This window comes from Helianthus annuus, chromosome 13 (assembly GCF_002127325.2).
Source record: "Helianthus annuus cultivar XRQ/B chromosome 13, HanXRQr2.0-SUNRISE, whole genome shotgun sequence".
Lineage (NCBI taxonomy): Eukaryota > Viridiplantae > Streptophyta > Magnoliopsida > Asterales > Asteraceae > Helianthus > Helianthus annuus.
In genome coordinates, this window is record NC_035445.2 from 50227979 (window position 1) to 50245480 (window position 17502).

The 17502-nt window shown below is 34.3% G+C and overlaps 1 protein-coding gene across 1 annotated transcript; it reads right to left on the reverse strand.

Moving 5' to 3' along the window:
- Nucleotides 1-1079: 1079 nt before the first annotated feature.
- LOC110897804 (probable (S)-N-methylcoclaurine 3'-hydroxylase isozyme 2) lies at nt 1080-6683 on the reverse strand. The gene is made up of 3 exons (XM_022144533.2): nt 6254-6683; nt 4405-4897; nt 1080-1820 (listed from the first exon to the last, which is right to left on the reverse strand). The coding sequence occupies exons 1-3, from the start codon at nt 6646-6648 to the stop codon at nt 1209-1211; spliced, it is 1500 nt and encodes a 499-aa protein (XP_022000225.1). The 5' UTR covers nt 6649-6683; the 3' UTR covers nt 1080-1208.
- Nucleotides 6684-17502: the final 10819 nt, after the last annotated feature.

Consider the following 17502-nt stretch of genomic DNA (forward strand, 5'->3'; position numbering starts at 1 on the left):
CTTTAATCAGTTTGCTCAAGTTGGAACAAACTGGTTTGGCCAATAACTCGGTAATTAATAAAGTTTATATTAATTTACTGTTTGATTGAAATATTTTCAACATGCAACACTTGAATAATTATCTATAACGCTTTAATTGACAATAGTTATAAATTGCATATGTAGTGAAGTGTGTGGTCGTGGGACCACAGCTCACAATATTGAATTAGGCTATGTATTAGGGTGGAAGGGAGCCTTACGGGTACGCTAATCGGGTTAGTGACCGTTTTGGCTTACCCCTTGAAATTGTCCCATGTTCATGTCCAAAATTCGAGCTATGTATTAGTAGTAATTAAACAAGACCATATCATGGGGCTTTTATTCGAGATGAAGAGACGAGTAGATTGGTACTATTATTATTAGCAATGATGGTTGATCGGCTCTTGATGCGATGGTTCTATGGTGGCAGTCGGTGGTATGAACTATGAAGAGAAAGAGAGAGAGAGGGGGACTAGTTCGATGGTGGTCATTTAATTTCATTATATTATTTAATTTCATTTTGGATGTGTTTTTCTTTTTTATAACAAAAAGAAGATAATTGTTTTAATTGTAATTGTATAAAAGGGTATTTGTTTTAATGTATTTTTTTATTTTTAAAAAGAAAAAAAAGCATACAAAATGAAATAATATAAAAATAGATCGAGATGTAATACACAGAGTTCAAGCAGGATGGTGTAGGTGGAGGGTAGCTTTAGGGGTACTGTACGAATAGAATTTCCCAATTAGATTAAAAGGGAAATTTTATAGGGTGACAGTCCGACCGGCTATGTTATATGGAACTTATCGTTGGGCCATCAAGAAGACACATGCGCAGAAGATAGAGGTGGAAGAGATAAAAATGTTGAGGTGGATGTATGGACACACAAGGTCATGTATGAGTTTATTTCAACTCATACTAAGGGGGTAAACATATATTAGTAGTTAACGAGTCATAAAATTTTAATAGGTTATATTTCTCCCTCTTTTAAGAAATTTCCTGAATTCTGACTGGCGTTTAACTTATTTATTTTTAAGTAATTAAAAAATATACAACATTGATGTCATCATAACAACTAAGAATTTCAATATTAAACTTGATAACAAAGAATTCCCAGTTTCTTGTTATTACACAAAACATAAAGACACTGATAACTGGAAACTAGTTATAAGAACAAACATGCATAAATCAATCAACATTTGCATTTTGGGATAACCATTAGAGGCTTTTTCCTTTGTGAAATTATGCCAAAGTTTTCGGTCATGTCTAATTTTGAAAGATCTTCCATGTTATTAGGAAGAAACCAATCAAAGTTCCGAACTAACGAAGCCAACATAAGGTGGATTTGCTTAATCGCGTAAGGATATCCTGGACACATCCTCCTTCCTACACCGAAGGGTAAAAACTTGAAATCTTGCCCTTTGAAATCCACACTAGAGTCGCAAAACCTCTCGGGTTTGAATGACACCGGGTCTTCCCAAAGGCTCGGGTCTCTTCCCATTGCCCAAACATTGATTATTAGCTGAGAGTTCTTAGGCACATTATAATTCATGATTTTAGATCCTTCTAAGATGGCTTGTGGATGTAGGAGTGGTGCTGGGGGGTGTAATCTTAGTGTTTCTTTAACACAAGCATGCAAGTAAGGAAGCTGAGAGACTTGTGATTCCTTGATGCATGTTGTTGAACCAATTTCTTTATCAAGTTCGTTTCGGAGCATGAACATAGCTTCTTTGTTCTTGATCAACTCGGCTAACGCCCACTCGATGGTTGAAGCTGTACTGTGTGTTCCTCCTGAAAATAGTTCCTGCAAAAGCAATTTATTAGTAATACCCTATAGAGTAACCCATTTATTCATGAATGAGTTGATTTATCTTAGTTAGAGGCATAGGTGAAGCCAAATAGGGGGTCGGGTTTTATTAAAATAAAAACTTAGCTAATAGATCTACACTGTGTATATATATATTGGTGATCCGACTCAATAAACCAACCGGAAAGCATATCCCTCACAACATATAATTGAACAAATTGAAAATCTTCGACACGATGGAAAAGGTTTTGTGATCCCACTTGTTAAGGGTGTGATTTTATGACACAAAACGTAAAACAACGCCATTAACATAACCCACAATTCATGGGTTTGAGTCAATATCGCGTCGACCCACGAATATGTTTAGTTAAGTGGGTTAGACTTATTTTAAACTAAGAGTTCATAATCTGACAAGTTTAAGTTGTTTATTTTTATTTTTATTTTTAAATATACTCTGAAATCATAACTTAGAATTTATTAAAAACTAGTGGAATTCCTCCGCGCTACGCGGCGTGAATTCGTTGAGTATCGATTTGGTTCGTTACACTATCGGCCATCGCTATAGCAATCGAAAAAAGAAAACAAAATATAAGGGTCTTGATATACCCAAAAGGACTTTGACACGTGTTTTACATCGATTGAAAACTATAAAAATAATTATCGGTATCGCTTATGATTATTTCAATATCGATGTCGATACTCATGTTGCTCGCGTGGAATCAGCGCGGTTCATCACGGTACTCTAAGATACCTACATTTGTATAGCTTACGATACAAAAAAGAAAAGAAACCTTATTTTGAATACAAATTTTGATTGAAAACCATAAAAACAATTACGGGTACCAGTTCCGATCATTTCAGTACAGATGCTGGTTCCGATGTTATTCGATTGGAACCGGCTCGGTTCATCAAGGTACCATACAATACATGGACGTGTATAGTTTATGATGCAACAAAAACACTCTATTTTGAATTCAAAACTATATTGAAATGTCGAGAAAAAAAAAAAGTAAACAAAATTGGGTATTCCGGTTAAAAAAAAGTTAACAAATGCATGTTATTAGAGAAAAATCAAATTAAATAGAAATTAAATCGGATAAAGCGTATATAACTGATACATATACCGGTTTGAATAATACCGATAGCGGTGCCAATGTTTTGTTTGAATCAAATAATTAGTCACGATACCGGTACGATATCAACACTCATTATAAGTTACGACTAAAAAAACACTCTAGCCTTATTTACTTTTATGCTATTAGTTCGTTTAAATAAATCTCATTACGACAAATATGTATATTTTAATTAGAGTAAACTGCCAAAATGGTCCCTTAGGTTTGGTCACTTTTGTCATTTTAGTTCAAAACTTAAACCTTTTGAATCTGGGTCCCTCTGGTTTCAATTTTGTTGTCATTTTCATTCAAAATCAAAATCTGGTCAGATTTTTCAGTTAACATCCAGCTTTGTTGTCTTTTTTCCTCCCTTTTAGTGAATGACAAAATGGTTTTTTAACGTTTTATTATAACAAATTAAAAAAATCTAACCATTTTATCCTTCGTTAAAAGGGAGGTAAAAGACCAAAAAATTGGATGTTAAGTGAAAAATCTGACCAGATTTTGCTTTTGAATGAAAATGGCAAGAAAATTGAAACCACAGAGACTTAGATTCAAAAGGTTTAAGTTTTGGACTAAAATAGCAAAAGTGACCAAACATCATGGACCGTTATAACAGTTTACTCTTTTAATTAAATACAACAGATATTAACCAATTTGATGGTATTAATAGAAACAACAAGAATATTCATGACCAATTTAAATTAATATTTACAGTAATATAAATCTCAAGTGAGTTTGACGGGAGCTATAATAATTTAGAAGTAATTTACATTTGTACTTTTTAAATGTTTTATTATTAAATTAAAAATATTGTATTTTATTGAAAATATAAATCTCAAGTGGATTTGACGGGAGTTATACTTTTTAAATATTTTATTATTAAATTAAAAATATTGTCGTTTACTAAAAATAGAAATCTAATGTGAGTTTGATGGAGCTATAATAATTTAAAAGTAATTTACATTTGTACTTTTTTAATATTTTATTGAATTAAATGCCATTTTAGTCCCTGAGGTTTGTGTTATTTTAACAGTTTAGTTCAAATGTTTTATTTTTCACCAGTGGGTCCAAAAAGGTTTTATCATTGCCATTTTAGTTCTCTAGGTTAACTTCGTCCATTTTTTCTGTTAACAAGAAGGGCAATTCGGTCATTTTACATGTAATTCTGTTAACTAGAAGGGTAATTCGGCCTTATAAAATCACCAAATTGCCTTCTCGTTAACAGAAATAATGGATGAAGTTAACCCAGTGGAATAAAATGGCAACGGTGAAACTTTGTTGGACCCACAGGCAAAAAATAAAACCGTTGGACTAAACTGACAAAATGACCAAACCATAGAGACTAAAATGACATTTAACTATTTTATTATAAAATTAGACAGGAGCTATAATAAAAAAATTAAAAACAAGACAATTATAAGTTAACATCCCAATTGAAACAAGACAATTAAAAACAAGCCACTTACAACAGCCAACTGGTTAATCTGCAGATCTGAAAAGCCACATCTGAGCATAGTATCTAAGAAATCACGTTCATCTAAATCACTTCCTTTCTGATATTCTCTTTTAACTCTTCTTTCCTTAATCACATGTCCCCATACGCTAAACGCCTCATTCATAACCTCTGATGTTTTCTTCTTTAAACCCTGTGGATCCAACCCTTCAAATATAGGGTAAAAATCTGCAACATTTGGTGTAGTCCCCAGCTTCATCAACCTATAAAGAGCCCGTTTTAAACCTCTACTTTCCTTCTCATCACCCTCCAAACCAACGAAATCTTCGGAGAAACATATGTTACCAAGTATGTTCACTGTTGTAGCAAACGCAACCTCTCGAATGTTCACAACTTTTCCTTGTTTGTTGTTTAGAAACTCAACCATTTTATCAACATTTTTCTCCCTTAAAATAGATTGCGAGTCTAGCCCTTTAGCCGAGAACAACTCCGTCCGGCACAAAGACCTTGAAAGAATACAAAGAGAGATTAAAACAATGTTAGCGAATGATGTTTTCTCTTTGTATAGAATAACTGAAAATCAGACCTCTTCACACAAAGCGATTACAATAAAAAAGGATAATGAGAAGCTAACAAACTACCGGAACCTAACCAACTAATTATATATATTGATTTCGAGGGACGATGAATTGTAACTTTATTATTTTATTATTTAATATATTATAATAGTTTAAAGGTAGTTAATTACGTGTTTATTTAATTGTCTAATTTTCTATTTAATTGGTGAATATCTATTTATTAAGATTTCACCAATAATCCAAGTTCATATTATTATATATGTTGATTTTAAAAGACGATAAATAGTAACATATTTTTTTTTTAAACATCTATTTCCTTTACCTTTTTTAATAATTGTTTTTTTTTCTTTTTTTTAACATATATTAATTTATCGATTAATTTGATACTTCTTTAATAAGTTACGTTTATAACTTTTTCTAAAAACTTAAGTACGTAGTTGGGCTTGATTTTTTTCCTGGCATTCCGTTATAAGTTTTGTTAAAATGAGGTTATACTCAAAATAAAATATTTATTTGGTATCATAAAACGGTACCATGATAAACTAAATCGTTCTAATGGTTTGACTTTCTAAACAACATGTTTTATTTTCAAATTGCGTTTGTTTTACATTATCATTTGCTCGGCTTCGCCGCAACACGGGATATAAAAAACTAGTTAATAATTACGATCAAACATAAATAACTATATTAGTATACATTGTTAATCTGGATTGATAATGAAGGTTGAATCTAATATATAACATTATAATATAATTATTTTTTCTTAAGTTTCACTTTCACTCTTTATACTTTAAATTGATTACGTCTTTTAACTTATTTAGTTTTATTTTATTTGATTATCTAATAATAAATTGAGTTAGTTAATTTTTAAAGAAAGTAAAAGGTACATTTTGTTTATTCTATTTTCTTGACGTATCGTTATGAATTTTGTTGAAAATTGATTTGTATTCAAAGTAGACTATTTTTTGGTTATTGTAACCTATCATGATTGCCCGTGCCATGACGAATCAAACCGATACCAACATCAATACTGGTATCAGGTAATATAGGAAACAGTACTGCTATTCATGTAGCATAAGCACGTATCACTATTACAACTTTATTTTTTTCTCTGTTTCAGTTGCCATACATAGTGTCGACACCATAACAAACCAAACCAATACAAACTCAAACCAAATTATCTTCGCATTGTGCGAAGAATCCCGCTAGTTTATATTCAAACTTAATAGTGACTAAACAAACAAGCAAAGTGTTAAAGATAAATGATAAGCTAGGTTAACAAACCTTAAAAGCTTCCAATGATCCGTACACTCAGTCGCCCAAATAAGTGAGTAATCTTGCAACCCATCTTGACCAGCTTTGGGCACCCATCTGTACGTAGGTAGTCTGTCATGGGCTTTCATGATCTCCGTTGCAGCCATGGGAGATGAGCCGATAACAAACAAATGGGTCCCAAGTTTCACAGAACACAGTGGACCATATGAACGGGCTAACTCGGTGAAGTAGACATGAGGGCCTTTGAGCATGTGCGCTAGGTTGCCCAACACTGGCCATGAATATGGACCCGGTGGATGGTTTTGACCCGGTTGACTCACCACCTTTGTTAGTGTACGGACGGTGATTATGAGAGCCAAGACCGGTGCAAGTAGCAGGAGGATGAATAAGTGGTCGGAAAACATGTGTGGTTCGGTTAGATGTGTTTTGAAGTTGGTAAATATGAAAATCACAGGTTGTTGGAGTGAGTAATATAGTTGTCTTTTAACGGTATACTAATATTAATAAAGTTGTCTTTTAACGGAAAAGCTTACAAAAAACTAATAAATAAATAAAGAAATAAACAAGTTGTGGATTATTAAACTTTACTTGTGATTGGCGCTGACTTAACCTGAGTTGTAAAAAATAATCAACTTGTAAAGTAAACTTGATTTAATTAAATCCAATGGTGTTAGATAGTAAATGGGATCTGTAGTTTTCAATGTCGACATGGTTTTATTTTTATACCAGAAAATCATCATTTATTGATCAGTTTGATAAAATAGTTTTTTCTTTTTTATTTTACAAAAATAACATTTGATTTTTCTTTTTTTTTATTTTAGTTAGGCTATACGGATTGGGATAACATCCTCATGGCATGTTTTCGTATTAATAAGGAGGGTCGTAATGCAAATATTTTCGTATTTATAAGAAGGGTCGTAATGCAAATATTTTCGTTATTCTGTGAGCATCGTATGTTAATAAATGTAAAAAAAAAAAACCTTACAAAAATAAAATATATGCATGATAGTATATATCTAATCTAACTTCTAACAAATTATTCCAAATAATAATACATGGCATTCGCTTTCAAGTTTTAACCTCATAATTTTTATTTATATTTTTAATATATATTTTTAAATTTAATATATAGATATCACTTGTCCTTATCTTAATCCTTATTATAATAAATGATTTCAAAAAATTATCACGTGTCAACATCAAATCTCTTCTCTTAATATTAAAATCGATCTTCACCATAATATATATTATGAATAGATATGTTATTCATTTGTTTTATTAGGACACTCAAGATATCTTAAACTTTTGCAATGAACGAATAACAAAATATAAATTATATTTATTCAATTATGTTATCAGTGATAAAAACAGTTAATACTAATTATATTACTGCAATTACAAACAGTGATATATTTAAACAATATAAATATTAAATAAATAGATTTTGTTTCTTCAAATATTTATGCTAATAAAATAATACTAAGTTTTTTTGCATTTTTGTATTTTATTTCTAGTATCTTTTAAATGTATAACTTAATTTATTTAAAGTCATCAAGTGATTTATTAAATATTTATATAATCTCTATTTTTATCTCTATCTCTTCTCTTTCTCTGTCGCTATCTCTATTCTATTCTATTATTTTCTTTTCTTTTCTTTCTACATAATAAATGAATACAAAGTTGGACACATGTCATCATCATATTTCACCTCACCTCATCTAAATAAAGAAAGTCTTTTATAAAGTTGGAAACTGGATTAAAACTTGGCCTTTCTCAACACATTCTCAGATAAAATGATAGTGGGTACTAATGTGCTTACTCCTTCCATTAAAACTGGATTTTTCACCACATGCTCCTATGTTCCAGTTAGTTCACTCAACAAACCACGTAACCATATCCCTTGATACGCGGCTGCGGTTGCAGCCATGAACTCGGCTTCACAAGATGACAATGCCATAGTGTTTTGCTTTTGTGAATACCAAGTGATTGGTGGTTCTCCTAAATAAAACACACATACCTGGTAGTGCTTCGACCATCATCTTGGTCGACATTATAGCTACTATCACAAAAATAAACTAGTTGTTTCAAGCCTCCTTGGACATATCGAACCCCAAACTTCAAAGTACCACAAATATACCTTAATCTATGCTTTACGTCTAACATGTGAGACTCCATGGGTTCTTACATATAATGACTTACAAGACCCATCGAGTAAGATAAGTCCGGAGGCGAATGAAGTAGATAACGTAGATAACCCACCTGTCACCTATATAAAGTAGCTTCAACTGGTTTCCCTACCTTATCTAGATTTAGTTTCACTACAGGTTCCAAAGGACATTAAGACAGATTGGCCTCACTCATACCAGCATCTTTCAAAATTTTCACAGTATAGCCCGCTTGATTTATTGAAATTCCTTTCTCTTCTTGTTTGACTTCGATGCGCAGGTAATATTTTAACTTCACTAAGTCACTCATCTCAAATTTGTCTTTCATCTGCTTCTTGAACTCACCGATTTTTCCAAGCTTCGAGTCGATTACAAGTAAATCATCAATGTACACAGCAATGATCAGAATGGACTTACTTGTTTTCTTCACATATATTGCTTGTACGTGTTGACATCTTCTAAAAGTTAATTGCTTTAAAATTCTATCAAGTAATACGTATTATACTACTTTAAAACTATAGTGTAATAATTATTGCCCTAGTTAAGTTTTAAGAAACATAATTACTATAGTTATTCACATACTTCACACGTTAAATCTATTTGTAAGAGTAAATTGCACAAAAGGTCTTTTATGTTTGCTTAAACTTGTAGGGTTCAGCCTTTATGTTTAAAACTTGCTGAAAACAACCTTTACGTTTATTTTTGTTGCATGTTCAATCCTTTATAACTAACCAGGTTAACTTTTTTAGTTTAATCCCCTCAAATGCCTAACATGTGAGGCCATATTTGTCATTTTCTTCCCCCCTTCTTGTAAAACCCATGGTACTATTAATCCACAATTCATCGTCACCTCCAAATTTTACCTGCAACTGCCTATCGATATAAAAGAAAAAACACATCTGCTGCTTGCGGATCCTAAACCCTAACCGCTTCACCACCATAATTCGCACATAACAACGAAGACATCATCCAATACTCCACTATGCTGCTACTTCAGCCTTAAATTCCGCGACCATGGCCGTAGATTCCTCGCCGTCACCGAAATATTGAACCGTTGTGTTGACCAACTCACGGTGGGTAGTTGTTTATTTACTGGTGTGTGGATCTATTATTAACGCAATGGATCTTGCTATGTTCTTATTATCGTGTGAGATATTTATTGGTGTGTAACCGGTCAGATTTGCATTGGCCAATGATCGAAAAAGAGGTAAACATAGTTGATCGATTAATTTGACGACATTGAAGATGAGTTTAATGATGACATTTGATACAGATAGATCGATTAATTTGATCATGAAATGAAGATAATTTGATTATGGGCTTTCAATTAAGAGTAAATTACAAAACTCGTCGTTTATGTTGACACCAGATTGCAAAGTGTGACAACTAGCATTTTTCGGGTAATTTCCGTACTATGTGAAGAGTGTTTAATATGATATGGTTATGTGTTTTAAACATCTGAAGTGCATGATTTCATGGCATACATTTAAAGAACTCACAAAAACATTTCATGATGCATGATACTCATTTTTATTGGTCGCGACTTGAAACAGCTTAGACCGTGCACAGAACTAAATAGTACACTTATCAGATAAACTAGTAGTGCTGACAGGGGTTCAGTACTCAGATAAATGACATATTTAGAACACAGATTGAGTCCCAGAGCCAATGTTATACTAAACCTCATGTGAGAAAGTAAGGGACTGGGTTAATGCTTTCCGGGAGACAAACGAACACCAAAAACTGTCCGAAACTAATTATAAATGGCAAATTCAGCAACATTCAGCATTTGGTCATCATTACTAGATCCTGAAATATAGCTAAACATCTTAATTTACTTGGAAAGCATTGGAAATATTATATGGAATCATAAACGCTTCATACTTTACAAGATTCACAATTTAACAACTTAACAAACTAGTAACGAAACGATCACCCGAACACCACTAGACACATCCTATAAACTAGTTAATAATAATTTAACGTCATAGTGCTAGTTTATGGCACTAAACACCTTTCATACACAAAAATTCTCTAACACCCATAAACACCCTAACTAATAATCCATATTATCATCCTTTCAACACTTAACAAAATTTACACAAATCACCACCCCCTCAAAACCGTCCCCTATTGGACCCACACCCTTCACCTTGTTGATTAAATTACTTTGTGGTCAAAGATGCTAGAACTTAATCCTATGGTTAATGAAATGGAGGGAAGTTAAAGACCATCATGTTGAACACCTTATCTACCTATTCATCCTTATCATTTGCAACATATCAAAAAAAAAAAAAATCACCCAACTTTCTTCTCCTCTCTCTTACTCTCGGCCGAACTACCCTGGAGTGCGTAAGGTGTGATGATTTTTATTGATATTTTAAGCCCATTTTACACGTTAGTCAATTTTTAAATTTATAAAACACGATATTCTACTAACACTAAACACACACATGGGCAAGTGCACCCACAGTGAGCGTAGTATAGCGTTGGTAAGATACCGAGGTCGTCCAAGAACACAAGAGCTTTTAGTACCGGTTTATCCTCAACGTCTAATCAAACTAAATTTTTTTTTGAGAAAAGATTTTTAAACATAAAAACTAAAAACTAAAAATGCTGAAAATAAAAATAAAATAAAACAGATAGACAAGATGAATCACTTGGATCCGACTCGCCTTTAATGTATCCTTTGATGATTTCTGCACTTTTGCACTTTTTAAGAGATTATCTTAGTTATAGTAGTAGGCCCCTCTTTTGAAGGTGACGTTACCCTCAACCCAGTGGTTTGAGTCAGCAAGGATACAATCCCAAAGGGTCGGAATATTGGAAGATAATTAATTAAGTTATTAATGTGAAAAGTGGTAGGCCCCTCCTTTGAAGGTGACGTTACCCTCGGCTAAGTGGTTTGAGTCAACAGGGATACAATCCCAAGTAGCCGGTTTAATGTATTAATAGTAGTTTACATATGAGGGGATCAAGCCATTCGCACCCCCGCCATCCAATACCAGTGGGTATTGAAGGAGGTCCTAGTAAGCTTGACCCAGGTCCTTGCAAGATCTGTACACTGCACAAGGCAAGAACATTACTAAACCATTCCCTTAACCCCCGACCAGGTAGCCAACATATCTCTATATAGACCGTAGAGATATGAATGGTGAAAATCTTTTACTTTATATAGATAGTAAAGTAATGCCAAGACACCACAGACAAATGATAAAGAAGTTTCACCTTCAACATAAGAAACTAGTTATTAAAGTCATTAATACAAAACCAAATAAAAAGTGCGAAAAGATTAAAAATCAAAAGTAATACATTAAATGTTTGTCTTCAACAAGTGATGTAAGAGACTTAGCCAAACATGGCCTTTGATTGACAAGAACTTTTACTATCAATCTTGGATCCCGAGACTACTACACACTCTAAGGTGGATTATGGATGATGGTGGTGGATGTGGGTGTTGGAGTGGTGTTGGAGTGGTGGCAAAATGGGAGAGAGGTGGTTTGCCAAAGGATGCCTTTGAAGAGAACCAAGCACCCCTATTTATAGTCTGAACAGAAGCTCGGCCACGGCCCCGTGTCCACTGGACACGCCCCCATGGCCATCTCCTTTCTCTTCCTTCATTAATTGCAATTGTTTGCATTAGGCTCCACACAGCCCTGTGTTCGCTGGGCACGACCTCGTGTGTAGAAGCGTATCTGTACTATTAAGATTTGCAAGATTCTGCAAATCTTAGCGTTGACCACGCCTCGTGCTGAGCTGGGCACGTCCCCGTGGTGGGCGTAGAAGCTTCGACATCTGTGTCCATTTCTGCAGACATCTGACCACGCCCCCGTGTCCAGTGTACACGTGCCTTGGTCAGCCCTCTGTTTCTTGTTTTTGCTCTTGGAGATGCTATCGAGGGGTCGGGCATGCCACATTTGTTCCCTTTCTTTGTATTTATGTTAGTTTTTGCTGCATACTTATTCCTTTTGTTCATTTAAGCTCATTTGGTCCTGAAAATACAAAAGGAAGACAAAAGCACACTTTTTCCAACATTAATACTAAAAAATGTTAGTTTTATGTCTCATTTGATGTAATTTATATGTTGCATTTTACACACGTCAAATATCCCCACACTTGAATCTTTGCTTGTCCTCAAGCAAAACTATTTATTATGTGGCTTACACACCCAAATGGAATGGGTAGAAGAGAAGTTTTGGGCTTGTCTTGAGTGTCGGGAATCCAAGATCTTTATTGGGTTTTATTTTTATACTATTTACAATCCTATTCGTTATGATTTATTTAGAACGTTTCATAAGAGAAATTACTTATTTGAGCATAACGTGCCTCTTTAAAATTCCATTTATATACAAGTTCACATACCTCACGGGAGATCACTCAACACTCGGCCGAAGATGTATTTTTGTGAAACGCTCGAGACTGGCATGGAACTTACTTTTACCATATGCTTGCCAAGCAATCAATCCTCCTCCCTTTTAACTATAAACTTCGTAAATATCAAGAGGACTTGGGAAAGGGTTAGGCTTGGGCTAAAGGTAGGTGGTTAGTAAAAAGGGCTAAAAGCATAAAAAGCATCGGTCGTCGTAAAACTTTTTATTTTTGTGACTTTTATTCAAACTAAGCATTTTCAAACAAAGTTTCTTTGAGGAACTTGTTTGTTTATTGCTAGACTTTCATTTTTTTTATAAAGAAACGTCACAAGAAAACCGAGCTTTTTACTAAAATAAAGGGTTGAAAAGAAAAAGATTTTGGTGGGTAAAGGGTGTTTGTTTTGTGGGTTTAGAAATGAAAAGGTTTAGGCTCAAAGTGGTTAACTAGGGAGATTTTGGGTAGGTGATAAAGAAAATGAAAAATAATGGTGTTGAAAGGAAAATGGGTTAGTCCTAATGCTTCTATCATTTACTTACTTGGGTTTAAGTTGGTAAGGACCGGGAATGTATCGTCGTAGGGCCGGTTTGGAAGCCGGTCATGATTAATCGACTCACCACTTATAAAACCCACAAAGCAGTTATCCCCAACATGTGGGTTATTTAGCATTTGCATCTGTCAGGTGTATGCCTATACCCCGTGCATAGGTCATGGCCATTTTCAAATGAAATGAGCCGAGGATATCCAGGACACGGTCGTATTAACCCCCAATGCTTATGTTATCAAACAAAATAGATTAAAACGGGTTATGCAATTTATTAATCACAATCCAATTAAATGATTTCATACCCGACCAAGCGGTATTATTATAATACCGTATCCCAAGCCCGTATAGGGAAAATAAGTTAAAAGTATTTACCTGAGCTAATATCTGATTCACAGCAAAATAACTCAGTCGTATCCAATCTAACTAAGTGCAAGCAGCTTTTACCGGGTGGCTCTAGTCTGGAATGATGGTAATATATAACCAATTCAGAATGCTAACGGTCTTATTTAAGTCGTAGACTTAGACCGGCTAGCTTAAAGTATCTAAAACAGTACGATATGCTAGATTAAGAGATGACCGGAATAGAATGTTATTTAAACCCAACAAGTATGAAGACTTGTATAATATGGGAAAACTAAGTATATTCTGTATTTTGAAGCAAAAACGATAAGGTTAAACCCGTTTCGGCAAACTTACGTAAACTAGTTACATAAACCGTTCCGAATGCGTAAATGCATAACGGGCAACCAAATGAACCATATACAAGTCCCATATGTTACTATGCTTAGAATATGTTAATACATCAGTAGGATGTTAACATATATGCCCAAAAAGTATTTAAAACCAATTTAAGTCCCGTAGGGGCATCTTGGTCATTTTAATAATTATAAAAGAGGTTTTAAAGTAAACTGATATTCTGGTCTAAAACATTCAGTAAAAATATTTATTTTATGATGTTAAAACAGTAGGATATCATTCATATGTGTGGTTTACCATTTATGGCCAAACTATGCCCCGAAAGGGTATTTTGGTCATTTCACATATGATTTTTAGGACATAATTGGAAGTCTGAGCTCATGACTTATACATACTGTAAAAGTATTAAAAATTATTTATAAATTCAGTAGGTAACAAGTCTTGGGTTCTAATTATGGTTTTAAACCATACTATGCACCTAATTAGCGTAAAAATCGATAATTGACGATATTTAAGATGTTTATGTGATTCTGAGATTTTGATCAGCCTTGTATGCTTAAAATATTTTATTTTTCATATCAAGTCAGTAGAAAAAGGTTTGGCATGCTAATCACATGTAAATCACATTTTATTAGTCAAAAGGGCATTATCGTCAATTAAAGAATTTATACAAGAACTCTATGTTATGATCAGTAACAAATCTGACCCAACATTCCAAAATTTCCTAAAAATGATATCATAACAGTAGGTAATGAGTTTTGGGTCAAAATATATGTTTAAACATGCATTATGCATAATAGCGTAATTTAATAATAAAAATTTCAATTTTACGATATTGTGCATAACATCGTTTTGAGACCAGAGAATCATGTCAAATTTATTTGACATACTTATATATCAGTAATAAAGCTTTTTGTCCTCTCACATTTTCAAAAATCTCGTTTTTATAACATAAGGGCATAACGGGCATTAAAAAGCATAATAACGGAAATTAGCATATAATTCAGAATACTAATGACCAGGTAATATAACATCAGAGGGTTATATTACAACATAAGATGGTCCTAATGGAAGCTTAAAACATAGAAGAATTAAGCTTAATCGGGTCAAAACTGAAAGTCAAAGCAAAAGTCAAGCTTCTGCGACTTTCGGTTGCGAACCGACCCTAAACTCAGAATTGTCGGGTTGAACATGCTTAGACATGTTCTAATATTATTTACCAAGTTATTTAAGTGATAAAATATGGTTTATACCTTTTGTTTTATCAGATTATACTTTTACTTAAAAACTTGACTAGTTTGACTTTTTAATTAAATAGTTTGACCCGACAATTAACTAAGCAAACGAGAAAATTTGGAGGTGCCCTTTTAAGGGATTAACACCTACCTAATTATGGTCACATAGCCATATTCGCCTCGAACAATGGCTGGACCATTTGAGTTTAAACCGAGAGTCAAAGCTATTTTGCGTAACTTTGACTTTTCGGTTTTTAATTAACAAAACTGAACTAAAGAGGGGACTAAGACACTTACAAAGGGTCCTAGCAATCTTTTCAACTAGAATGAGCTTCCTTTATTAATCAGGAACCTCCAGAATTTGAGAGGAGAAGAAGAGAAGGAAAGGTGCAAGTTTCAAACAATGAACTCACATCTATTTATAATGTTAGGGGACTTTATGGATGAATAACAAGTGTTAGTGTGTTCCCCAAGGATTAACCAGGATCATAACATGTGTATACTAGGTTTTAAATCCATTTAATGGCCCCTTGAATCGAATTATATGAGTATGAGTGGTATATGTGGTGAACAAGCAAGAGAACCTGCAGCTGCCAAACATTTTCTGTCACAGATAGGCTGTCGCGTCACGCGATGGCATATGGGGAAGGTGGTCGCGCAGCGCGACGCCACCACAAACCAGCAAACCAAGTTTAAAACTTGGCACTTTCAGTCCGTGTACCTTTATATGCAATGAAACTTTCATTTTTGACACTTTTAACCCTTGTAGTTAGTTTGTAGATGTTCTAGGGAGTATAACCAAACACCGCTAGGTCCGGTTTCGTTAAACGATCACCGAAAACACTAGTTTCATCTTGTTGATGCTTTTAACCCTTATTCTTGGGAATTTGCGTAAACAACACAAAACGATATCGAAACCTCGTGAAATTGTTATCACTTATTCTCGAGAGTATACTCGAACATTACGAAGCCCCGGGTTCGATAAAAGGTCACTTTATGGTGTAGTTTCGCTAGTTGACGTTTTTAGTCCTTTTAACGTACAAAGGCGTGCGTAATATCATTTAACGACATGAAAGCCTTCCTTGGCCCATATTAAGCATTCCCGAGCATATGATTGCATATCTTAATGCTTCGGGTTCGTTAAAAGGTCATTCAGAGGTATAATTAAACATGTTGACGCTTTTAACCCCTCTAACTCGCAAACTTGCGCGTAACTTCACGTATTGGCATAAAAGCCTTGAATGGCCAATATTAGGCATTCCCGAGAATATAATCAAACATTATGAAGCTCTAGGTTTGTTAAAAGATCATTCAGAGGTAAGAATTAACATGTTGACACTTTTTAACCCTTCGACGCGCAAACTTTCACATAATTACGCAAACGGCTCCTCTCATCCAACAAGTGGCTCATTTGAGAATACGGACACCGTATAAGGTCACTCAGAGGCCTAATTTAGGCATGTTGACACTTTTAGTCCTTTTATATTCAAGGTTTTCGATTTTTGATGAAATTAGTCCCTCATAGTCCATGTTTGACTTTATTAGGGTTTATTACACGTGTCAACACATCATTGGACATGATTTTACGAGGTATTACAGCATGGGGGCGTGTTCAGTGAGCACGGCCCCGTGTCCAGTTACCTAAACTGGGCATTTTCTGCAGAACCTCGGGCACGGGGGCGTGTTGGCTGAGCACGGCCCCGTGCTGAACTTGCTGTAATGATGGAAAATTGTCGGGAGGCTCTGTTTTTTGCATGGGGTGTGAGTTATTCTTTCCATTGGTAACCTCCACTTTTTCGAGTGTATTCGACCGTTACAACATCATCCAAACACCATTTAATACTAAAAACCATCATTCATTAAAAACGGCAATTACAAAGATCCTAAAGATTTAAAATAAAGATGCTAAAATTGAAAAACTACAAAGATCCTAAGATAGATAGGTCATAGAATGTAGGAAATCACTTAAGGAGTTCTACCCTTATTGTAGGAATGACAATATTCCGGAAGTAACTTTCCGGTACTTAAGGGTTTTGTAGAACTCGGAACCGGGGGATGTCTTTTAAATGTTGTTGAGCCATTCCTCTATCTCCATAGGGAGAAAGAAAGTGGGCTCTTTTTCCACAATGTCTTGCGGAGGAGGTGCAACGGCTACCGGAACCCCGTGTAGTATGTCTATAGGAGGTTCCGGAGGCATAACATGCCACTCGGCTGGAATAATGACTTCCGACACAACATTCCATCCCC

Coding starts and splice junctions, on each gene's coding strand:
- LOC110897804 (XM_022144533.2), bottom strand. CDS start 6,648: ATGTTTTCCGACCACTTATTCATCCTCCTGCTACTTGCACCGGTCTTG. Junction 4,898..6,253: donor GATCATTGGAAGCTTTTAAG/GTTTGTTAACCT, acceptor TATTCTTTCAAG/GTCTTTGTGCCGGACGGAGT. Junction 1,821..4,404: donor AGATTAACCAGTTGGCTGTT/GTAAGTGGCTTG, acceptor TTGCTTTTGCAG/GAACTATTTTCAGGAGGAAC.